The sequence below is a fragment of the Pteronotus mesoamericanus genome, unplaced genomic scaffold (assembly GCF_021234165.1).
Source record: "Pteronotus mesoamericanus isolate MK-2021 breed Mesoamerican mustached bat unplaced genomic scaffold, CSHL_Meso_final scaffold_1186, whole genome shotgun sequence".
NCBI classification, from domain to species: domain Eukaryota; kingdom Metazoa; phylum Chordata; class Mammalia; order Chiroptera; family Mormoopidae; genus Pteronotus; species Pteronotus mesoamericanus.
In genome coordinates this window covers 6,875,650-6,900,496 of record NW_026555302.1, presented here as the reverse complement: position 1 = coordinate 6,900,496, position 24,847 = coordinate 6,875,650, and the positions used below count along the sequence as shown (strand labels likewise).

General features: G+C 57.7%; 1 protein-coding gene across 1 annotated transcript in view; it reads left to right on the top strand.

Moving 5' to 3' along the window:
• Positions 1–24,599, top strand: part of LHX4 (LIM homeobox 4) — a 40,033-nt gene extending 15,434 nt beyond the window's left edge. Inside the window, exons 2-6 of the mRNA XM_054587545.1 lie at positions 1,523–1,694; positions 17,169–17,371; positions 21,454–21,608; positions 21,997–22,168; positions 24,205–24,599. Coding sequence (XP_054443520.1) covers positions 1,523–1,694; positions 17,169–17,371; positions 21,454–21,608; positions 21,997–22,168; positions 24,205–24,599 — 1,097 coding nt within the window. The remainder of the gene's footprint in view (positions 1–1,522; positions 1,695–17,168; positions 17,372–21,453; positions 21,609–21,996; positions 22,169–24,204) is intronic.
• The last annotated feature ends 248 nt before the right edge of the window (positions 24,600–24,847 follow it).

Below are 24,847 nucleotides of genomic sequence, written 5' to 3'. Positions count from 1 at the left end.
CAGCCTCCCAGTGTGCTACCTTAGGGGGCTACTATAGGAGGCCAAATGCCTGCGCGTGTGTGTTTTTTGTCCTTAATTTGTTGCCTTCCCTTTTTCAGGGGTGGGAAGGGGTGGGTAATGGCTAAAGATGCTAGCACTATTTACTCATCCAACTATGGAAGCCTGATCATTTTGTCTGTTTTGAAAGTACTTTATTGACTCAAAATCCCCTGGTAAAGATGAAATGGCAGAAAAACAGGCCTTGGGTAGGAAGGCACTGAGGGTGGGAAGAACAGGGCGGGGCGGTAGTTAGGGGTCAGCGTCAGACAACTGAATCCACTTTCATTATTTCAGTGGAAAGTGGTCAGTTACCAGGTATTGGCGGCTTTCACCTCCATGGAGCCTGCTCTGGGCCCAGCTTCCAGGAACTGCTCCCAGCCCCTAGAAGCTCATTGCCTTTGCCATGATTGATCAGGACATTACAACCACAGACCCTCATAGCCTCTATGTGCTCCCCATCAGCACTGTGGGAGCCTGCCCATTGGCTGTGCTTTCCTCTAACTTAGTTCTGAATCCAGGTCCCTTTTAAGTACATCTGGTTGGCAGACTCTAAACTGTATTTGGAACCTGAGCTGCAAGGGAGTCTGGAAGGCAGTTTCTGGCTTGTCTGCCTGCAGCACAGGGAGGTACATTAGAGGGGGAATGAGGTTGGGACCAATCCATGGTGTCCATGGCAGTTCATTAAAATACTCTCAGGAGATTCTCTCAAAACGCTGATGCTCTCCCTCCAGGAACACCCTCAGACCTGGACCTTGATCACTGCGCACCGCCCCCCCCCCACAAGTCATTTGCTTTTTCAGCCAGATGGCCTCTCAGTCCATGCCTAGGCAGGGCTCACTTAGGGGCTGATGTTGTTAGCCCAGATTCCACCCAGTAGTGAAGTAAAGTGTCATGAAAATAGAGGAGAATGTTGTTGGTCCTCATGGCCCATTGGCTGCGGAATTTCAGCTGGTTTAAACGGGGTCAGCGGGTGCTGCTAGCCTTGTGGTGCTCTTCGAAATGCAGGCAACTTGCCCTGGCTGGACGGCTCGGTTGGTTGGAGCATTGTTCCCTGCACCAGAGAGCTGCTGGTTCAATCCCCTGTCAACACACATACCTAGGTTGCTGGTGTGACCTCTGGTCGGGAACACATACAGGAGGCAACCGATCAATGTTTCTCTCTCACCCGCTCACCTTTCCTCTCTCTAAAATCAATAAATCTATCCCCAGGCTTGGGTGAGGATTTAAAAAAACCTGCAGGCGACCCCATTTGGGCCAAAGCCACCCAAAGCCAAATCAGCAAAGCATGGATTGGATGTCAGCCCCCCGACCAGGGACCTCTGGGCAGTGTACAGCCTGCACAACTGTCGGCGGCAGCGCTGGAGGTGCGGGTTGTGCCCTTTCCCACCGCTGGCAGGATGGGAAGGCATCCATCCCCTCAGGGCCGGCCTGGTCAGCTGCGCAGTGCGAAGGCTCACACTGCCTCTCTCTCCTCTCCCCGCAGAGATCCCCCAGTGCGCTGGCTGCAACCAGCATATCCTGGACAAGTTCATCCTGAAGGTCCTGGACAGACACTGGCACAGCTCCTGCCTCAAGTGTGCAGACTGCCAGATGCAGCTGGCTGACAGGTGCTTCTCCAGGGCCGGGAGCGTCTACTGCAAGGAGGACTTCTTCAAGTGAGTCGGAACCGGGACGCGGCCTCCCTTTCCCTGCCTTGGTCCATCTCTCCCTCTCCCTGCGCAGTGGCAGAGCAGGATGGGAGCTGGCAGTGAGGCAGGGTGCGGAGGGCGGTGGGCCCATGGCGGGTGCTGAGAGAGGCTGCTCCTCTGAGGTCCCCCTTCAGATCACCAGCCCTATCACTGCCAGAGCGCCCAGGGGCCTCCACCCGACCTGAGCTCTGCCAGGGCAGCTGGCAAGGAGCATGCGCCAGACTTCTGTGGGGTGGCTGACAGAGGGTTCCTGCAAACCCTAAAAGGGGTTGCTGTCTCCGTCCTGGTGAGTCGGTGCTTCAGAGCCCTTGGCTGTGCCAGCCTGCGTTGCGGGCCTCTGAGGCTTGGAAGAGTTGCTACTGGTAGGGGTCAAGCTAGGCTACATGAATGCCCTCACTTTCAATGGAAGCATGGCGAAGAGGCAGTTTCACGCGATGGTTAAGAGCACAGACCCTGCCTGGGTTCGAACCCACTTATTAACTGTGTGCTCTCGGGCAAGTGACCTACCTTCTCTGTGCCTCAGTGTGCTTACCTGCAAAGTGGGGCTGATAATATCAGCTCCTACCCCCCACAGAGTTGCTAATAGCATTGAACGAGCTAGTTAGTCTATGTGAAGCCCTTAGAACAGTGTTTGGCACTTGAGTGTGAGCTCCCAAGATGGCCCCCAATTTTTCATTCTGATGTTGGGTCCACCAGAAAAAGTCCTGTTGGACCTTTGGGTCAGGGTGAGGGCACCTCTTGGAATTTATTTTAATGGCATTTAGTCTGGGACTTCTCTCCCAGAATCCAGTACCTGAGGCCGGTGCCGCTGCGGATTTGGACGAGCTGATAAGAGCAAAGCCAAGCACAGGATGTGGGGACTGTATGTCAGTGACCGAGTGGCCCACGGGACTGCGAGGGGGTGACTGGGACAGCGGGGCGGCTCGCCGAGGCCTGGACACGTTTGGCATACGTGAGCGAGTGCGTCCCTCGGAGGGTGTGTGTTCTGGGGACAGGAAGGAGAAACGCCAGTCCTGGAAACAGAACACGATTTCTTCCAAATCCCCCCAAATGTTTAATTGCAGGGAGTAAGTCGCTTGAATTTCTGAGGATTCTCAACAGCTTTTAGCACACTGTTAGTGGAGAAGCACATTAAAGAGCGTCTCGGTAACTCCTGGGGCTGCCTCTGTGGCCTGTGTTCGGAAGGCGGCACTCGTTGTCAACCTCATCCCACCTCGGTCCAATGTGCGCTGCTGTCTGTGTGCGCATGCGTGCGCGCACAAGCGCTACCTGAGCGGGGAGCAGCAGCTGACACATGACAGATCCTCCGTGGTTCCCGTTGGGAGATGGGCCTCTGGCCCTGTGCCTGAGCCTTTCGTGTGTACTTCCACTTCTCCTGGTCTTCTCTCTCCTTCCTCGCCTCTGCCCCTCGCCTTGTTTCCTTTCCTCCAGTATTTACGCCGTCCATGCCTGCTACTCACACCCCTTCTCAGTGCACAACAAGAGTTCACCTCTGTCTTCTTTCCTCAGTGGTGTCCTGGCCAAAAACTGCTTTTATGGACTCCTGAGGGGGTGGATTTCATCGTGCGTGTGTGCGTGTGAGTTTTGTACCTGCGTGCACTTGTGAACATGTATATGTCTGTGAGGAAGGAAGGAGAAAGCAGGGACTTGGGTGAGTTTTCCCTGGTCCCATAGTCAGGCCGCCATTCTGCCCCTGTACCATTGGGAAGCCTCAGTGAGCTCTGGGGGAGGTGACAGGCTCTGTCACCTTCCTGCTTACCTGGGGACAGGGTTGGCACTCGGATGTCCCTGGGTCAGACCCCTGGCGGGTCCAGCGTGGTGGGTCGGAGGAGCCTGTGGGGTGCAGGCAAAGCCTGTCAGGGCCGCAGAGTGAGGGCCTTGTCGGCAGAGAAGCTCTTGACCCCCAGAACCACCTGAGGGCGCCTTCTAGTGTTTGGACCTTGACCGGCTGGTTCCGGGGTTGGGAAGGAGAGGTGGCAGCTTGGGTGCAGGTTTGGGTTTGGGAGAAGCAGAGATGAGGAGGGAGGGTCCCCCTATACCCAGGAGGGCTCAGAGTGTAGACTAGGGAGGGATTGGCACTGGCTTATGGACCACAAGCTCTTGACGGGAAATAACAATGACAGTCACTCACCCAGGCTGGTGCCCTGCTCCCTGCATCCATGGCCTTCCTAGGGCATGGCCCTCATTTGGAATTTTCCAGGGCCTTGCTCAGCAGGAGCCTCCTGACGGACCCCCGAACCTCTCTAGCCCACACGCCGCCCACCAGACCAGCGACCTACCTCCCAGCTCAGGCCCTGATCCCCTGGCCCTCCAGCTCCTTCAGTAGGAATCCCCCCCACCTGTGGAGTATTCCAGATGCATGGCATCATCAGAGCCCTCTGCCCTGCGCCCCCCTGCCTTCCGGTCCTTGGCTCTCTGCTCTCCTGGGTACCAGGCCCCCTCCCCCAGCAGGCTGTCCCCTTGCCCAGGCACGCTTTCCGCACCTCCACACCCTGGCCCAGGCTGTGTCATCATCCGGGGATGACGCTCAACCTTTCAAGGCCTCCCCGTCCTTTCACGGCTGTGAGTCCAGCTCCCTGGCGAGTGGGAGCCCCTCAGATGCATGGCCACTGGTCCCTCCTCCCTTCTGGTGACTCAGCAGCAGCTCATTCCTCATGCACCTGTTTGATCTTCCTGTTGATTTGAGGAAAGGCTTGTTAGTCATTCGTTTTCCTGTCCTCCACGTAGGCACCTGGCCTCAAGCCCTGCCCATGGTCTGTCACTGGGTTCAATGCCACGAAGAGTAGATTACACAGTGAATTGACAACCATTTGGTGGCCAGTGTTTTCTGTCCCCTTCGTCTTGGAGGCCCAGGCTGCCTGGGAAATGCGCAGGCCCCTTATTTAGCACCATTATTCTCCTTGTCCCCACAAGACTACCCTGCTTCATAAAATGACCAGGTCTCAGGGCCTGAGGAGCTGTCCACAGTTTCGGTGCTGATTCCCGGTCATTAACGCTCTGATGGGGGTGCTGTGTGGAGAGAAATTTAAAACTGAAGTCGCTCTCCCACTGCCAGTGGCTGCTCAATCGGACGTGAAGATCGGGCAGCTCTGAGGCCCCCAAGCCTGTGGGTCTGCAGGCGGCTGGGCCCCGTCCAGCTCTCTGGGACGTGGCTTTTTGGTACAGGGAGGTACAGTCACGGTCCTGGGTGAGGGCAGGGAGGGAGGGAGTTGCTCAGGGTCAGAGTGGCTTCACCTCCCACCCCAGGGGTTGTGGGACCTCTGCCCACTTGGGGCGGAGGCTTTGACTTGGCCACAATTCGGAGTGCTTTGTTCCTCATGGCAGTTCACTAAACGTCCCCAGGCACCTGCTTCCAGGTGGCATGCTGGGGCGCACGTGCAGTGGGGTGCTGAGAGTGTGAGGTGAGAAGGACGGAGCAGGGCCGCCCTGGAACCCCAAGTCCCCACTTGTCTCATGCAAAGCTGCAGGAGCCGGTTCAAGTGCTGGGTGCCCTTAGACAAGTTCCTTGACATCTCTGAGCTCCAGTGTCTTCTTCCAGAAGAGATGGGAATGCTCATGGTGGCTGCTTTAGAAAACCTGGAATGCCGGAGCATCTTGCCAAAGGGAATGATTTCACCAGTGGAGTGGTTTAGGGAACCCAAAGTCTGCGCCTTGCACTTGAATTCGCCCATCAGACCTCAGGCAGCTTTCAATTGTGGGATTTGGAAGATGCCCAGTCAGAGCCAGGGAGAATGCCTTCTCTCTGCTCCTTGAAGTAAGAGAAAGAAGAATGATGGTGGTAATGTGCCCCCTGGAGGTGTGTCCTATCTCAGAAGTAGGGGGAGGACCCAGGGGAAAGCTGGAGATGAGCTTTGAACTCAGGGCGATGCAGTCATACTGGTGACGGGCAGCAGAGGGCAATGTTGCTGTGTCACAGTCAAAGAAGTATTGCGGAAGGTCGTACTCTGTGGTTGTTGCATTTTTCTTTTGGGGCTGTTGAACTCTGTCTTGCTCAGTATCATTGACTCATTTATACTATTGTTTGTTGTCGTTGCTTTCCGGGTCCTCAGCTCCTCTTTCTCCAAAGGAAATATGATTCTGAGGCTTGAGGTGGAGAGCAGTGTTTGGTGCCCAGTGTCAACCACCAGCTGAGGCGCCAACAACTCCTTGCACTGCGCTTGCTAAGCAGGCCCTTTCTGGACTGTGTGCCCAGCATGTTGTGGGTGCCATGTCTCCTTGCAAAGGGACCCGCGTCTGGGGAGGGCAGGGGTCCGGGAGTAGGTCTTTGGGTCCCCTCCAGGTCATGGTCTAGGTTCTGGCAGGAGCCCAGCAGCTTCCTTGCTCTGAAGCGCGGTGAAGACAGGACAGGCTCTAGGCTGCGGGGACTGGTTCAAGTGCTGGGTGCCCTCAGGCGAGCGCTTTGCCATCTCTGAGCCCCAGTGTCTCCTCCAGGAAGAGTGGGGACGCTGATTCATGGTGGCTGCTCCGGAGGCCCTGGCCTGCTGGAGCATTTCTGAAAAAGGGGCTGTGTTACAAGCAGAGCGCTTTGGGGAGGCCCTCTGCTCGTTGAATTCCTGTCCTGTCTCATACTAGCTGTTTGTCAGTGAACAAGTGAGCAGGGCTTTCTGAGCCTATTCCCCTACCCGGTAAGAGGCTAACCCACAGAGTTGCTGTAAGGTGGGAAGACAGTGTGTAAACTGTGCCGAGCACAAGGTGCTTTACCAATGTTTCTGGGCCTCTGGCCCTGATGTGGCCGTGTGACCCGCAGCCCTGGAGGGCCAGGCTGTCAGGGTCGTCCCTCAGTGCTGGGCCTGCGCTGGCTTCTGGCTCACTCCCCCTGCCCTCCCCACCCCTGTGTATGAGGCCCAGGTGTGAGGCCTGCCCATTCAGGTGACCCTTCTTGGCTAGAACCCTCGGACGGAGCTGGGGTAGCCTGGCCGAGCGGGGAGTGTGCCCAGCTGCGTGCTGGTGTAAGCCACAGGGTGAGGATGCCGTGTGGGTTTACATGAAGATTTGGGGAACAAACGAGTGATTATTATAACACAAAAACCAACATAGCTATAGACTCAAAGAGCAGCTAAAGCCATGAAATGTTTAAAGTAAAGCACAGTCTTCCAGAACATTCCAGGCTTGTGGGGTGCTTCAGCCCGTACCCCTGGCCACCAGGGGTATCCACTCACATCTCCCTGCCTAAGGGGTTGTGGGGAGGAGTTGGGGGAATTCTGAGGGGGACTACCGCTCCGCAGGGTTCCCTGGGGGTGTCTCCTGCTCCCCGGCCCTCCTTGCCTGGCTGGCAGAGGTGGGCACTGTTGGGGCCTGGTGGGATGGGGGGCTTCTGTGTGGCTTGTCAGCGGCCAGTGGAGCTGTACGAGCCGCCCGGTGGCCCCGCGCCTCCCCCAGCCAGTCAGTCCCTGGCAGTCAGCAGGGCCCTTGGCCAAGGGCAGGTGAGCGGCGTCCTTGGGAGCCAGAGCCACTGATTTATCCCCGCGGTCAGAACAGCCTGTTTCGGCTCCGGCACACTCTGCCTCTGGCCTGGCCGCAGGGCAGTTTTGCTGGCTCCTGTCGAGTCTCCACCAGTGACCTTGGCCCCATCACTCCAGTGACCTGGGCCTCCATCTCTCAGCTGGGCAGATACCCACAGCTTCCTGGAGGAAGCAGGAGTGGGGTTCAAATCCAGACTCCGTGGGGACTTGGGGCCTTAGACCTCTTTGAACGTTACTGTCCTATTCCTAAAAAGGGATGGGAGTAAAAATATCTTCTTTTTTAAAATACTGTGAGGATTGACTATGATGACGATAGTGCCTAGTTATCAATATTAGTGGCTGTTCTTATTAAGGTCATGCTGGTGCATCTGCATAGGAAGAGAAATAAAAGAAAGGAGGGTCTTGGGCTGTGAAAGGCCGCAAGCCACACAGGGGTCCTGGGGTGGGAGGTGGGGCCCATGTCCAGTGGCAGTGGCAGGTGGGTGATTGGAACCAGCACCCCTGGTCAGTGTGGGGGAGCCATCCCTCCCTGTGGGGTGCAGAGCTCAGGGGCGGTGACTCAGCCCTCACCTCCACTCCCGGGGCCAGATTCCCAGCTCTGGCCAGAGGACCAGCCTGTACTTGTGTGGCTGCCTCAGGCCGCTGCCCTGTTGCTCCGGGAAGTCATCCTTTCAGTTCTGGGATTGCTTGTGGGTCCAACCTGGGGCCAGGTTTTTGCTGAGCCACTTGTTATTTCTGACAACTACTCACCTGCCAGGCCACACACACACACACACACACACACACACACACACCCTCTAGCAAAATGTGCATAAGGAACTCACAGAGGGAGGGTCTCTTTGACGTGTGACTTTCCATAATTTCTGCATAGTTTATAGTCTAATTTCCTCGCTAAGCAAATTAAACCTTTTAAGGTAATGATCCGACGGTGCTGGCAGTGGCTGCGTGTGTGGACATTTGTAAGATTCAAACACACTGGTGGGACCAGGCCCACAGTCATTTGCGAGGGTCTGTAATCAAGGCAGAAGCAATTACTTAGTGGAGCAGCCCCCGCCCCCACCCCGGACCGAGGCTGTATATCAGGGTGATGAGTCCGCAGATTGTCTGTCTGCCGGCCCTCCCAGAGCCCAGCCTTGTGACCTCCGCGGTACCTGCATCCCTGAGACTTTGCTGCCTTGGGGTATCTGTTTGGAAGCAAATAGTTGCAAATCACCCTGGGAGTCAGATGGCACCTGGGCTGTGGAAACGGGTCCCCAGGCGAAGAGGGATCCGGGTGACATGGGCATGGGAGGTGTGGGCCAGCGTCTTTATCTCAGGATACCCCCAGGCAGCAGCGCAGTCCCGTCCTCGTCCTCATCGCTGAGGCTCAACCTCCTCCTTCGCCTCCCACCTGCCGTTCAGGTACCAGTCACGGACCCGCCTCCAAAATGCCCTCCCTGTCCACCCCGCTCACTCTGTGCCCCTCTCCAGCGTCACCACACCTCTGCACTACCAGAGGCTTCCCCGGCCGGCTGTCCTCGCCCCTTGTTCCCCCTCGGCCAGTCTACGCCTTCCTGCCAGGCCTGTTCCTGGCCCTGTTGCCCCATGACCTCCCGAGACTTCCCAGCTTAGCACTCAAGGTCCCACAGCGGTCTGGCCTGACCCCATTTCCGGCCGATTCTGTGGCTGAGGTCACATGGGGGAAGTGTGAGAGTCGGCCTCTGGCTTGTTGCTTGGGATGCTGGGGATCTGTCTGTGCCCCAGAAAATGCCCCTTGAGAAGGCTGGACTCTGCAGAGGGTGTGCTGGGCCAGCGCAGTGGGGAGCCTGGGGGGTGGTGTGAGGGGCCTCAGCCCCCAATGTCCATGCCGCTGCCTGTCACAGCGCCTGCCATGTCGTCACTGAGAGTGAGTCCTGAGGTCTGAGGGACCCACGAATCAACAGGCCATCTGCAGGTGCCGCACGAGGACCGAGAGCCCCCGGCACACGGGGTTTCTCCAAGAGTGGACCATGGAACCGCTGCCCCAGGGACCCCGTGGGAGCTTGTTAAAAGTGAGGATTAGGCTCCCAAGCAGACCTCCCAGGGGCCTCGGGGTGGCCTGGTGAGAGCTGAGCCTGGGCAGAGAAGAATGAGCCAAAAGTAAGGAGGGCTGGGTAGGCGCCTGGGGGCAGAGGGGAGGGGGGTGGAGGGGAGTCAGGCCCGGCTGGGGGAAGGGGACAGTAACCCCTGCCTGTGGGGCTGTCGTGTGGTTTAAATGAGGTGGCTCACCTGACGTGGCCTGGTGCATGCTTCGTGCTTCAGGCGTGTTTACAAAAATTAAGGGAGGGAGCTGGACTCTCCCAGAAGAGCCTCGGAACCTACCCACCCCAGCATGAAAGGAGGAGCGGGGCGGGGCGGGGTGGGGGAAGGCGAGTGGGGCTCTAGCCGCTTTGCTGCTGCAGCCGAGCACTGTGACCCTGGGCCAGGCCCTGGCTGCCCCGGGGCCCCCTTCCCTTCCGTGTTAAGTGAAGGGGTTGGGCTAGGTCACTGGTTCTAGAGCTTTTCCAGTAGCATTTGTCTCACGATACTGTTGAATACTTGCGGGAAATGAAAACATATTTAAAACCCCTAAAAGCAGGGCACTATGGGGCAGTTCTGGGGGGCCTGGGAGGGATGTGAGTGAGCGTGTGCATGGGAGGGCGCTGTGTCCCCGCTCCCCAAGTCTCTCACGTTCTCTGGTGCCAGGCCCTCTCCCAATGTGGCCCCTGTCAATGTCTGGAGAAGGCTGGCCCTTCCTGGGCGGAACTTGACGTGCCCATGACATGGCTGTGGTGCTGATATATGCTGGAAATATTAGTACATACAGTAACAGTAAATATCAGCAACTTACCTGTCAAGTGTGCTGATAGATAAAAGAAATACATATAGGGAAGTGTCAGCTGGGGAAAAAATATACGGCCAGCAGTAAATCACCACCAAGCAATTAAAGCATAAAATTAAGTTGCACACTATTTTGTTTCCTCGGGACAGTGTACTGTGCTGTGGCTACTCCCACACGCAAGAGCCTGGTGTGGGCCGGACCCGCCCCTGCTGACTGCCTTTCCACAGCCAAGAGCAAGGAAGAGCATTGGTTCAAATGCCAGCTCCCCGACTTATGGCTGCGAGGCCCCTCGCGCGTTTCCTCCCCTCTCTGGACTCCCTTCCCGCTCTGCACACGGGGAAGGTGTGCTAACGTGTGCCATGGGTGTCGCCATTCATTATTCATTCGCCAAGTAGTCACAGAACAATAGCCGGGCCAGGCACTGCTCTAGGTGCTGGACCAAAGCAGATACAGCCCCTGCTGGCCTTCAGGAGGGGCAGACAGTAAATGATCAGGAAATGCACAGGGTATCCATTGGAGGCGGGTGCTTTGGAGAGGGGAAAGGAAGTGCTGGGGGTTGGGGTGGTGGTCAGGGAATGTCCCTCCCCCCACTGGGAGCTGACATTAGAGGGACCTGTAGATCATGCAGGAGCGAGCCGCCCCAGCGGGCGCCTGGGGAAGGGTGTCCCAAGCTGAGGAAGCAGCGCCGGGCCTGAGGGGCCAGCATGGCCGAGGCGAGTGAGCAGGCAGAGTGGCTGATAGAGGCTGGAAAGATGATGGGGGCCAGAAAGCGACCTTGATCTTTGCTCCCAGTGAGGCGGCAGCCACTGGAAGGCTTCGGGCAGGGGCCGGCGATGGTCTGACTCAGGAGCCCTATGGTTGCCATGTGGAGAATGGACGTGGGGTGATGGCTGAAGCCCAAAGACTCTTTCGGAGGCTGTTGTGGGTGAGGGAGTGGTGTCTGAACCAGGGAGGCAGCAGAGGAGATGGTGAGAGGTGGTCCAGTCCTTGATGTCATTTTGGGTACAGCGCGCAGGATCTGCTGACAAATCAGAAGAGGGTGTCCAAGCTTTTGGCCCAAGAGATGGGAAGAATGGAGTCGCCCTCTTGAAGGTGGGGAAGACCTCGGGAGGAGCAGATTCTGGGGAAGAGCTGGGGCTTGGTTTGGGACGGCCAAGTAGAGATGCCGAGTAGGCCGTGGGATACACCGCTCCGGAGCTAGGGGTCAGGAGTTAGAGGAGAGGTCTGGGCGGAGGTGGCCGTGAAATCCCCAGGGGAGCGGAGTCCTCGGAGAAGGGGTATGGGAGGCGGTGGGAGGCTGCCAGCGGGGAGAGCGGGGCCAGGAGAATGAGCTGGGTCCCGGGGCCAAGTGAGCGCGGTGTTCTGAGGGGGAGGGAGGCAGGGAGCCAGTGCTGTCGGAAGGTGGAAGGTCCAGGGAGGTGTGTGTGTGTGAGAGAGAGAGAGAGGGGAGAGATTTATGGAGAGGCTCACGTGGTTCTGGAGGCTGAGAAGCCCCAAGATCTGCAGTCAGCAAGCTGGAGCCTGATCCAGACGAGCTGGGAGCGTGAGTTCCAGTCCAAAAGCCAGCAGCCCAGAGACCCGAGAAGAGCTGCTGCTTCCATTCGAGTCTAAAGGCAGGAAGAGACCAATGCGCCAACACCAATGTGCCAGGCAGGGGCGCTTCCCTCTTCCTCCGGGGACGGTCCTCCTTTGGGTTCCAGTCAGGCCTGCAGCCAATTGGGTGGGCGACCTGCTTTACTCAGTCCACCAGGTCAAAGGTCACTGTCACCCAGAAACACCCTCACAGATGCCCCCAGGATAATGTTGGGCCAAATATCTGGGTGTCTGGGGACCTGGCCAACTAGACGCATAGAATGAATCACCAGAGTAGATCCAAGATAGGGTGGGAGCGGGAGTGTTGCTGGAGAGGGAGTGGGGGGCAGATGGAGGGAGGAGGGGGGTCAGGAGAGGGACTTTTTTAAGTGGCAGAAATAATCGCATGCTGTGCGCTGCCGGGCAGGATCTAGTAAAGAGGAAAATTAATGAGGCAGGAGGCAAGGGGGACAGTCGCTGGAGGAGCCATCTCATTAGGCGAGACAGAGCGGACTCTGTGCCCAGGTGGGCGGCTGGCCTTGCACAGGGGTGCGGACGTCCCGCCACAGGGCGTGGAGGGCAGGCGGGCGGGTGGACATGGTAGTGAGAGCGCGTGGCAGGCCTTGGCTGAGTTCAAAGTTTCTCTTCTCCAGGGAAACAGGAAGCCAGGCCTCTGGCTGAGATTGAGGATGGGGAGCTTGAGAGCAAGAGGGTGGGAGAGAGGGAGGGCGAGTGGACTCGGGGAGTGTGTGTGGTTTCCCGTGGGGGTTTTGCGGTCCGGACTGTAAACTTAAAGCGAGCCCCGTCAGCGAGGTGGAGGTGGCGTGGGTCCCTCAGCTCTGCCCGGCCCCCGGTGCTGGGTGGGGAGTTGAGGGCGTGTGTGAGGGAGGGATGGGTAAGGGGGACCTCTGCATCTTTGCTGGGGCTGGAGCGGCGTGAGGCCAGGAGGGGAGCGAGGACAGTGAGGAGGATGAACTAGTGGCCGCAGGCTGCAGAGTCCTGGGGTGAGCTGGCGGGACAGGAGGGGACAGCTGGGCCTGGGATGGCGGGAAGTTATTCCCGGAGCAGCACAGTCTGTGGTAAACCATGGGCGTGTGTGGATGAGGCAGGAGGGAGGCCGCGACCTGCAGGGGACGAGGTCTACGAATTGAGAGGGCAGGGCAGGAAGGGATGTAGTGTGGATATCGTCACTGGGAGTGATGGTGGGGGACAGGGATGATGGTGGTGGTGAGCCGGGAGCTAAACTCGCTGAGGGATGGGGGCGGAGCTGGGGTGGGGAGCGGGGTGAGGTCTGTGGGCTGGTGGTGCCGGTTAGGGGAGGCCGGGGGCACACCGGGTGCACCGTGGGCGCTCGGTGAACGGGAGCTGCTTTCATCCGTCCGGCTTTGGTGACCGGGATATGGTGCCTGGCCTGATCACAGGACAGGGCCTGCAACCAGGAATGCGCCCGAACGGCTGTGGCGTGGGATGTCCCTGCACCTGTTCCTAGAAGGAGCAGTGCCTGCAGGGCTTGCTCAGTGTTCTCTCTCCGTGGGACCCAATAACCCCCCCGGAGGGTGGTCCCAGCAGGCCTCTCAAGAGCAGGAGGGGTAGACAGACAGCCAGGCAGGTGGGAGCTCAGGCTGAGCGCAGGACGCAGGCCTGGCCCCCTTCCTCGTGTCGGGAGCAGCCCCTGAGTGTCACAGTGCTGCTGGCCGCGCCTCCCCCGCTGCAGGCCCAGGCCCCTCGCCCCTGACCCACAGTAGGACAAACGATGGCAGGGGGTGTGACTGTCAGTGTGCGGAGGGTGGCGGTAGTGGTGGGGGACACGCCAGGGGGTGAAGGCTCCCAGGGCAGCTTCATGCTCAGTAGCTCAGAGCAGCTGGGACACTTGAGGGGCCCAGTCCCCTCCACCCAAGATCCAGTCTAGGGTAAAGGTGCCGCAGCCGCCTGCTCCGTGGACGCTCGCTGCCTGTGGCGCCTGCCGCCGTCTCCCCGCTGCCCTGTCAGAAGCGCCAAGGTCACATCCTGTTCTCTCCTTTACCGCCTGCGTGAGCCAGGGCTGGCACCTCCCCAGCCTGAGCCTCAGCTTCTCACCTGGCCGGAGGTACTGGCTTTCGGGCAGGGACCCGGGAGACGTGTGTGAAACGAGAGGGTTGGTGACAGCGAAGCAGGAGGGGAAGTTTAGGTTTTAGGAAACAGCGGGCCTCATTTCAACCAGGGGATTCAATTCCCTTCTTAGAGAAGCTTCTGCTCCGAGCTACTGTGGGTTGGGTGTCCGTCCCCTGACGGCTGTGGACACGGGCCTTAAGAGCAGTCCAGGCATTCGGCACGCGTGCCTCCCCCCACCCAACGGGTCCCGCTCCCTGCCCCACGCTGGCCCGTGATGCTGGTCTGAGGACGAGAGCAACGTGAGTCGTGAGTCGGCACCAGCTCCTTCCCTGAGGCTCCCCGTTCCCCTGGCCAGGATGGGCTGAACAGACCTGTTGTCCTGTTGAGCAAGGCCAGTGCGGTGTGTGCCCGAGTGGGCCCGGCCCTGCACCCAGTAGGTGCTTGGGGATGGGATTCAGGGGGAACTGCCTGGGAAACCCCCAGGAAGCTTCTTCCTCGGCCTGTGTCCAGCTCTGCCGCCACGCCCAGCAGCCTTCAAATTTGGTCAGGCTGGCGAGACGATCGTTTCTCTGTGTAGCAGCCAAGCTCACGGCCAGGCCTCGTTTTGACCAGGGAGTGGTAACCACGGCCGCCTCACTGTGGCTGCCACAGGAGGAGTTGTGCAGCCAGGCGGTGGCTGTGACTCTGGCTGGTTCTGGATCTGGAGGCTCAGACTGGCCAGTGTTCTCATTGCATACATTGCCCGCAGGACAGCATCTTATTCTGGGCCCACTGGCTCCGAGTCGGGGTGGGGTGCCCCTCGGGGCTGGGCCACGTGGGGGCGCCCTGTGGGCCGAGGGAGTGCACGCAGGCCCCTCACCGCGTGTCCCGCGCGCTGTGCTCCAGAGGAGCAAGGTAACAAGGAGCAACTTCCACTTACCATCGGTATAAATCCCACAATCAGGAAAATTGCTTCAATTGCTAAAAAACGCTGGTGGAAAAGTCCATTTATTTTTCATTTTTCTTGTGCACTTGCCACCCTCATGCATGAATCACTGTCGGTATGTAGATTAAATTTATACCCCCGTTATCTTTCATGTCTCTGGGGCGCTGGTGTCAACTGGGTTTCTGGTTACTGAAAGCCACTGTCTGCTTTGTGTGGCCTGCTCCGTGGGGGAAGCCCCCGGGGGGTGTCCCCTCAGCCCTCCCCCTGCTTCTGTCTCTGTCCCCTCCCCACCGTTTGGCCACAGGATTGGCCTGGCTTTTTGGAAAACTCCAGTTCTTCTCCGGAGCTGCCTCTGCTCCAGGGTTAGCTCCCAGATTTGGGGTGTTTATTGGGCGGGGGGTCGCGATGAGCGTGATGAGGTGCTGTTTTGTTTTGAACACCTGCTGTGAGAAATGGCCTGGACTGGACACAGAAACTACAGGCACTTTGAAAACGCGTTCTTAGCGACACGTGCAGGGAGGGGCTACAGCGGGCTTACAGTTGTTTGAATGGAAAATAATACAATTAAAAAATAATAACACAAGAATAAGCTCTGTGTTTTGTGTACTCACAACTGTCAACCTACGTTTGCCCGCCCCTACATATAGGCCTCCTTCCTCTTTGTTCCCCCAGACACACACGCACTCACACAGGGTGGAACTGGGCGCCTGCTCGCCTTGCTCTGCGGTTCCGGCAGTGAATGGGCTCAGGCGGCAGCTGCTGAGGAAGCTGGGTTCTCACTTGTGTCCTGGCAGGTACAGTACTGTCTAGAGTTGACAAGATGCTTTGTTCTTCATCCTCACGTTCAGGCATTTCTGTGTACATCCTTTGAAAACTTCTTTATTTTCTGGTTTATTTTCTGATTTATGATCCCACAAGTGTTAACTCTACTTTTCTGGGCTGGACCCCTTTGAGAATCTGCTGGAAGCCCAGGCTCTGCTCCGCATGCATGGTTTTGAACAGCCTGGGGGTGGTTCACAGAGCCCTGCTCTGCCTGCTCTAAAGAGACCTGTCCCATGCACCCCCTAGCCCGTCCTCTATAAAAACCAAGAGCTAGTCCAGGAGCTCAGGGGTCTACAGTCCTTCCAAGCCAAATGCCTCAGCCCCTCATGCCCAGCACCCTCCTCAGATCTTGTCTCAGAAGAGCCGTCCCCTTGACCACACTCCTGGCTTTTTCGGGGTTGCCCATCTAGACTTAGGGACCCCCACTTCTCTCCGAAACCACCGCTGGTCACGCCTGCCCCAGTCCTCCCAGAAGGTATCATTACTGCGTAAGAGACCCATCATTCTGCATTAATCTGGGATTCATCATGATAGCCATGACCATAATTAATTTATTTGGTATTAATGTGGATGAAATATGTACTGTCCTTTCAGGGGAAATCAGGCTGCCTATAAGCATTAGTTAAAAGGACCATTAAAATCAAACCTTCCCCAGATCCATTAGGCGAAGTCTTTCATCCTGAAGAAGATAAAGTTGTGCTGTGTGAAATGTCATGAATAATTAGGTTGATTGCTGTTTTAAACCCTGCCCCTGCCTCCCCAGCCCCTCCCGTCTCCCTCCTGAGGCCGGGGAGGCTCACCTGCAGCTGAGTGCCCCCTCTGTTGCCCACGTCTCCCCAGGCCCCTAACTCCTGCCACCCTCTCTGGCCACAGGTGTGGCTCTGTTCCTATGGCCAGGTTGGGGAAAGGAGCTTAAAGGACCCACTGGACTATATTTTCAAAATGTCCCTGTCCCCTCCCTTCCTAACCTTGCCCAGGGTGGCTGCAGGTGCCTTCCTCTTGCCTCGGCGCTGGTCCAGAGAGGCGTAGACCAGGGAGGGGTCTGAAGTGGCGTTTTTTCAAACAGGTCTGCGGACTTCCTGCCCTGAATGGCTCAGGGACAAGAAAATGCAGTTCCTGGGCATCTCCCCAACCCCTGGACCACCACACCTCAGGGGCTGTGCCTGGGGAGGGGATGCAGGCGGCATGACGGGGCTTTGGCGTGTGCCAGCTGGAGGGGCGGGGCAGGAGGGTGAAGGCCCGTCTTTGCTGTCCCAGGGCAACGTCTCGGGGACGCAGGGGCGGACCACGTGCAGAAGGGTTCTGCTGCTGCTTTAGGCACAACAGTTCCGGGCACACGCAGTGGCCCTGGGGCTGGCCCTCTGCGCCTCCCCACGGAGTTGGAGAAACAGGAAGTTTCTGCCTTTCTTCGAGCAACTGCCTGCTCGAAGGCCACTAGTCACTCCTCGTCCTGGGTGTGTCGATGGGTGCTTAGTGGGCAGTTTGGAGCCCTGGGATGTCAGCCTTTGCGAAGGCACCTGAGCTTCCAGCCCCTTCATTTTGTGGCTAAGGAGCCCAGGCACAAAGCCGTGAGGCCAGTGAGAGGCCGAGGGACCAGATGGTAAGCGCTGGCTGGCCCGGGGGTTGGTGTCCCCGGACACCTGGGGATGGTGGGGTGGAGAGGGGCCGAGGGGAGGTGGGAGGATGCCGGCCACCCCCTGAGCCCTAATCGTCTCATGCCGCCCCGACAGGCGCTTCGGCACAAAATGCACGGCCTGCCAGCAGGGCATCCCCCCGACCCAGGTGGTCCGCAAGGCGCAGGACTTCGTCTACCACCTGCACTGCTTCGCCTGCATCATCTGCAACCGGCAGCTGGCCACGGGGGACGAGTTCTACCTCATGGAGGACGGGCGGCTGGTGTGCAAGGAGGACTACGAGACGGCCAAGCAGAACGGTACGGCGCTGCCCCGCGCGGCCCGCTCCGGACCTTGGCTGGGGCCAGGCCCTCCGCCGGGGGCCCTCGCCTGGGTCCCCCAGAGCCCTGCTCACACCTGCCTCCTCCGAGAACTGCTCCCCCACCTCAACAGGGAGAGTTAATTGTCAACGACTGCCACCCCCGCCCCGCAGCCATCCTTTAGCACTAGCGGCTCCATGGGAGCTGTAGTCAAGCTGTGGTTTCTAAGAGCGCGCCTGTCATCCCCACTAGGCCCCAAAGCAGCCAGGACCTTGTGTCATCGTCTCGGTGGCTCCTTGCCTGGTCGGGGTGGGGTCAGAAGGTGTTCTGTCTACAGTGGACACTCTGGCTTGTACACTGGGGCGCGCACTTACCTCAGCGCCCCCACACCTCAAAGGCTTCAGCCAGCGAGAGCCCTAGCACTGGCCTAAGCCACCCTTGGGACCGCCAGCTTGGACTTCAGTTAATTGTGCTCTGTTTCCCGTCTCACCGTGGGCTTGCAGAGGGCAGGGACTTAGTGGGGCTGACTCCTCGTGTCTCCCGAAGTCCCTGATGCGGACGGAGCAGGTGCTCAGCCGTGTCCACATTCAGGGGGACCTCAACTCAGCCGTGTAACTCCCACCCTCCCCACCACCCTTCCCCAGCTTCCTCGGGGTCGTTGCCCGTGGTCTGCAGGGGAAGCCCAGGCTGGTGCTGACGGCAGGCCGCAGCCTGTGACCGCCACCCCAGGCAGACGGGCAGCAGCTGTTCCTGCCCTCCAGGGCCGTGTTCGGGCGGTCCCGGGTCTTTCCAAGGCCTCGCCTGGGCTCGGACCCCCATTCTACCCACGCCCCTTAGGAGGCCAAGCCCAATGCCCCCCTCCGGCCCCCACCTCCTTGGGCTCCTCACTCACAGCTGTGTCTGCAGGGGGTGCACCCTCCCCTGGCCCCAAATTTGGCATTTGGCCAGACCCAACCTGGGTGTCTCAGATGCACAAACTCACGAAATACCAGGGTGGTGCGCCTCTGACTAGGATTTTTATCAGCGCGCGGGTCACTGTGGGAAGCAGCTCTCTGACAGCTCTGGGCTTGATGGAGAGAAAAGAAGGCAACGGCAATTTCCTGTGTCTCCTTCGGAGCTTTCCCGGGCCCACACCCATATGTTATATAGATTGGATCACTGCTCGGAGAAATGGTTTTTTTGCTTCAGTAACGCAGTTTAAAATAAAGGGTTTGCAGTGGTGAGGAGGCGGGGCAACCTCAAGGCGAGCCAGTGGGAGCCGAGTCAGGGACCCGCGTCCCGGACCCCGCCTCAGTCCCACCACCACCAGCTCGGCCTTTTGGGGGTGGATGGGCTGTCAGTCTCTCCTCTTTCCGGGGCTCTGTAAGCCCATTCCCAAGCTCTGCCTTAATGAATTTATCTGCTCTGGTTCCTTAAAACTCACTCGATGCTGTTGCTTTGGAGGCAATTATGATGTCAACGGAGATTAAGATGGCAGTCAGGGACGAGCTGTCAGAGCGGGTGGCCTGCGCGATCCCAAGCTGCCTTGGGAACTCAGGTGCCCTTCGCCAGATACTGGGACTTCACGGCCTCCCTTGGGGTGCTCCCGGGTGTCAGGCCTCAGTGGGGCCCTGAGCGCTCCTGGTCTGGTGTCCGCTGCTGCTGCGGGTGGCCCGAGGGAAGGGGAGACTAGCGGGCTGTGGCCTGAGGCTTTAATAGGATAAAGCCTGCGGAATGGGGTGTTAAGTGAGGGTGAGGCCAGCGTGGAGGAGAAATGCAAACAGCGGGGTGGGGATCTGCTTCAGGTTTGCAAGAAGCTGAAGGCTGCACAGTCTTTCCACGGGCTCCTCTCGTCTCTGCATCAGAGGCGGGGGCCCGGGCGGTGCTGTCCTGCGAAATCGGGGCAGCCGCAAGTGCAGCAGGGGACCGTTGTCTGCTGTGGGACATTTGGCTCTTTTTATGTTTTAATCCCTCTGTTCTAAGTTACACCCTGTTTCAGGCTTACAGTTCCCTCCCGTATGCTACACAAAGGATCTAATCTCCGCTATTTGTACCTTAGTATGAATGATTTTGTTCATTGGTTACATCTCCCTGGATCTTTGCATTTTCAATATAATGAGGTTGTGTTTTGTGCCAGGGACAAGTACTAGGAGACCCTGCATAATTCAAAACTAACATATTTTAAGGCTAATTCTCCCATAGGAATTAATGTAAAAAGTAAAGGGGGGGACGTATTCTGGGAGCACATAAATCCATAACTGGTGGAGTGTATCTTTGCCTTAATGCTACTTTTTATTTTCACAGCACTATCTCTAATACCTCACAGAATGCTCTCTCCTAAATTAACAGCCCAGGGTATCATGGTCTTGCGTGGCCTTCCTCATAGCGTTTTATCACATTTAACTTCCGTACCAAAGTTATTGATTTTCGGGTACATTTTTCAGCATGAGCACGGCCACCACGACTTAATGAATACTTGGATGACATTGTTATAGGATATGAAGAAGATTTTAAATTATAATAACGGTGAATGTTAAAATAACAGCATAATAGTCCCCATAATCACAAGAAGAAAGTCCCGTGCATGTAGACAGGGTGCGGAAGCAACGCGCCACCAACCCCGGATGATGGGCATGTCCCAGCGGCGCTGCCGTTTGGCCACGGTGCAAACGACGTCTAATTCACCAGGGCAACCTACTTCGAAATTGAAGCAGTCTTCGATGAATGAAAATTTTTTGGTGGTTTCATTATTTCACATTTTATATATAAAGGCTGTATAGACATTTTAAAGTGCACTATTTTATATTTGCATCAAAAGCGGTCATGTTGGCCCCTCTGTAAATATGAGATTGATTCCTTAAAACGGAATTTGAAGTGGCGAGTTGTGGAGGTTTCCCTGGGTGTCTGCGCAGTGACTCTGGAGTCCTTGCTCTTTGGGTTCAGCACTCCAGGGAAGGGGTGGGTGGCCTGGGGTTCGAGGATGTCAGCAGCTTGCTGGAGAGGAAAACAGCCCGAGAAGAAGAGAGGACTGGGGGCCTCGTCCCCCCTCTGCTGTGTGTGCTGCCCCAGGATGTGGAGGGAGACCCAACACGCCCAGGTCCCTCGCTCCGCGAGAGCCCAGGTCTTCTGTCACCAAGAGTAGCCTTTCAGAGCTGCCGGGAGCGCTGTGTGCCCCTTCAGCTCTTAGACCAGCCCGAGGCAGAGGAGCTGCTTCGTTTGTTTGTTGGCTGCTGCCGCTGTTGTTCCTCAGAGAGGGTTTTATTGCATGGAAAGGAGGGGAAAAGAAAGAGGGGGAGGTAGGGATGCAGCAGAGAGCCGTTGTTGACTTTGCCCATGGCCAGTATTTCTCAACAAATGTTGACTATGATCCATAGTGAGAAACTCGAATTTTATGTCATTCAGCTTAACATATTTATACAGCGAACACTAAACAAGTTTCATGAAACAATAGTTGCCCTCATCCACCCCACCCCATCCCGTCCTGTTTATCTCATTTCCTCAAAGTTTTTAATCCACCAAATGGACTTCACAGCCTGCTAGTGGGTTCTGACCCATAACTTATGAGCATTTTGTAGGGGACTAGTGGACAGGGGTGCAGGCCACCCCTGCTGTGAGCCCGGAGGCGGGGGCAACGGCAAAGGGAGGGGGCGATGGGTGGGACCTGGGGAGGCAGAGGCTCCTGATGGGGGGAGCGGGAGGGGCAGGGGCGCATGGGGAGGCGCAGAACCAACTTCACGACCTCACTCTGGCTCCTTCACCTTCCCAGCGCTGGCAGTCACGCACGAGGATGTCCACCAGAGTGTTGGGCACGACAGGGAGATGCGTGGGATTGGACGCCTTCAGTCTGATGAGAGCCCTGTGTTGGCTGGGCTGGCAGGGGACGAGGGGCCGGAAGGAGGACGAGGGTGTCCTCGCCTTTCAGTGACTCGGGAAGGCCTGTGGTGCAGGAGTGGGCGCCACGGGCTCCAGACAGCTCCACCCTGACGTGCGTCGTGCCTCCCCGCTGCTCGCCCGCAGCAGGCAAGGTCATGTGAGGAGAGGCCACGGGGACGAGGCCCGGGAGCTTCGGGTGGGCTGAACCCAAGAAGGGGCTTTCATTGCAGATGACTCGGAGGCCGGAGCTAAGCGGCCCCGGACCACCATCACGGCAAAGCAGCTGGAGACCTTAAAGAACGCCTACAAGAACTCCCCCAAGCCCGCCCGGCACGTGAGGGAGCAGCTCTCCTCAGAGACAGGCCTGGACATGAGGGTCGTACAGGTGAGACACTCCTTTGCTGTCTTGGGGATCCAGGGTCCAGTGCCACGCTTGCGGGGCCGGGGGCCAGGGCCAGGGTCAGGGACAGAGGGTGTTCTGGGCCTGTCTGCAAGTTTGTCTGTGAGGAGGCTTGGAGAATGATAAATGTAATGTGTCACTGACCATCAGCAGCATCACTGACCCTCTTGGGGAGCTCAGGGCCTTGCTCCTGGGAATTTGCCAAATTGGAGAGAGATTTCTGAGGCTCAGAATCCTGGGCATGTCACACTCCTGGCCTTGAACTCTACTGAGGCCTCAGTCCCTGTCTCTAGCTACCCATCTCTGGGACCCCCGGGGCTGTGGGCTCATGGTGGGCACCCCCCGCAGTGTGTTCCTTGCGCTTGTGTGGCAGGTCTGGTTTCAGAACAGAAGGGCCAAGGAGAAGCGCCTGAAGAAGGACGCGGGGCGGCACCGCTGGGGACAGTTCTATAAGAGTGTCAAGAGGAGCCGGGGCGGCAGCAAGCAGGAGAAGGAGAGCTCTGCGGAGGACTGTGGGGTTAGTGACAGTGAGCTGAGCTTCCGAGGTGAGCAGGGCTGGAGGGGCGAGGCGGGGCCTTAGGGCACGCCCCTGGGAAGCAATAACCCATGACCTTCTCGAGGCCTTGACAGCTCCCTCCCGAACACAGGCTCTGCCCTGGACTGGTGGCAGCGGGTGGGGGGATGTGGCAGGGGCCCTTTAGGAAAACCAGACAGCTCTGCTGCTGAGAGCGGAAGCTGGTTCCCCAGGATGGGGCCCTGCGGCCTCCCCTCCTTTCCTGCTGACGGGGCTCCCTCATCAGCCTGAGCAGCGTGAACAGAGCTGAGCCTCAGCCTGGGCCCTCAGCCCCTCTCTTGCGCTTCTCTCCTTCGCAGGGGCCCTGGCTCCCTCACCTCAGGATTCCCTAGAGTGACCCTTTTCCCCCTCCCTGTGGTGGGGAGGGCATGCTCCCCAGGCCCTTTGCCCTGGGAAAGCACCACTGTGAGTGCATGTGAGAGGGGCACCGGCCTCCTTTCTGAGCGCCTCCCCCTTCTGCGCTCTTCAGCCCCTCCCACCGCACAAGCTTCGCAGATGCATGCGCTCTGTTTGAATCGGTGCATCAGCAAAACTGCGCATGACTGCATGTTCTGGGCCCTTGGGTTGTTTGCAGAGAGCTGTGACGGTCCTCCTGTCCCGAGTCCTTGGACGTGGAGGCCTTCCGTTGCTGGGGAGGGGAAAGCACTGAGTTGGGCTCAGGAGTCAGGTTTCCAGTTGTGGCTCAGTCCCACTGATTCACTTCTCTTGAGCCTCAGTTTCCCCATCTATAAATGGAGAGTAACCAACCCTTGCCCGCCTCACTGTGTTGTTGGGGGGATCAATAAACACGAATGACTCTGGATATGTTTGAGGACGATTGTCCCCACAGAGCCTGTGGCTCCCACAGAGGGCCCTGGTCCTGTGGGATGACCAGTATAGGCAAAAGGCCGAGTAATGGCTATTTTACCGTGGGGCTGAGCCTTCATCTTCCTGCCCCTTCTAAAGGGCATGCGCTATCCTCCCCGCCTCTTCGTTTTCATGAGTGGAGTGGGGGCAGGTTGTCAGAAGGGATGGGTCTAGTCTGGGGAGGCCTGGACAGGCCCAGGTGGGAAGAGAAAAGTCCATGGGGCAGAGGATGGAACAAGCTGCCCGTCAGGAGCCTGACAACCTGTGGGGACTGTAGCTCAGCCTAGATATCTGTCCTGGACCCTGGGGATGGCTCAAGGGCTTTACACTCACCTTCTAGGCCTCTGAGCAGAGTGGGGAGGCCACTTCATCTCGTCTGAGGTGCTGAAATCAATGCCAGGACCATCAGGTCTTGTTTGGTAGCTCCTTTCTGTGGGGTGCAGGTGGGTCCCCAGGGTGACATAGCACTGGCCTCTCCAATTATATAATTATATAGTCCTATATTTCCTAAGACTAAACCTGCCCACCTCTGTCGGAGAGGTGACTTCTGCCAGGTGGCAAGGGTCCCATTAGATACTCTTAATGAAATTCTCCAAGAAATGAGAAGGTCCACTTGTCTTAATCAAGTCAACACTGCCCCCAGTGGAGACCTTATGAGATAGAGAAGCCAAGTCCCTTGGTGGTGAATTGCTTTTCGAGGTAGACCAGAAGGCCTCTGTGTATATGTCTAAGAATGCTTCTCAGCTGCCCTTACCATAAGGCCTGCTTGTTTCCAAGCCAACTAACCCAAGCACTTTACTCACTTAAAAGCTTTCAGTTTAAATCTTGTCCGCCCAACATTTCCACTGTGATGCGAGGTGTTCACAGTCCTCAGTGTAGACAGAGCACCTTAGCCTGTGAGCGACACAGGACCAACACGCCCCGCGCACACCGTCCGGCCTCCTGGGCCTGGGAATTTAGTCTCTGCAGGGGTTCCTTCTGTTTCCCCCACCCCCTGGCATGGGTTGGTCTCCGGATGCCAGGCCGCCGTGTAGGCACCCGACCCCTGCTCGGCAGCTGTCATCCTTGGGCTTCTTTCCTGGTCATGTGGGTTCCTTGGTTGTGAATGGGGCCACTGGAGTCCTGGCGGCTGACAATAAATCTCCATTCTTTTGTCCACAGAGGATCAAATTCTCTCAGAACTTGGCCACACCAATAGGATATATGGCAACGTGGGGGACGTTACAGGCGGACAGTTAATGAATGGGAGCTTCTCCATGGACGGGACGGGACAATCCTATCAGGACTTGAGGGATGGGAGCCCCTATGGAGTCCCCCAGTCTCCATCCTCCATCTCGTCCCTGCCATCCCACGCTCCTTTGCTCAATGGGCTGGATTACACGGTGGACAGTAACTTGGGCATCGTTGCGCATGCAGGGCAGGGAGTGAGCCAGACGCTGAGAGCCATGGCTGGGGGACCCACCTCTGACATCTCCACGGGAAGCAGTGTAGGCTACCCCGACTTTCCCACGAGCCCAGCCTCTTGGCTCGATGAAATGGATCATCCTCCTTTTTAAACATCTGTCCTCCCCACCCTGCCTGTCCTCCTGGCTTGAGACAATATCTTCGAGGATCGAAAGAGACTTGTCTTTTTAGGATCAAAAGTGTGCCACGGTGAATTTCCATTATTTTCAATGGAAGTGCTCTGCTGCTCCCTAGGAGGTCCGCGCACCAGGGTGCCGCTCTCCTGGGGACAGGCAGGGGAGCGGCCTCCTCTCAGAACACAGCACAGGGGGCAGAGCCCAGAGTGCTAGGGTGCTGGCTG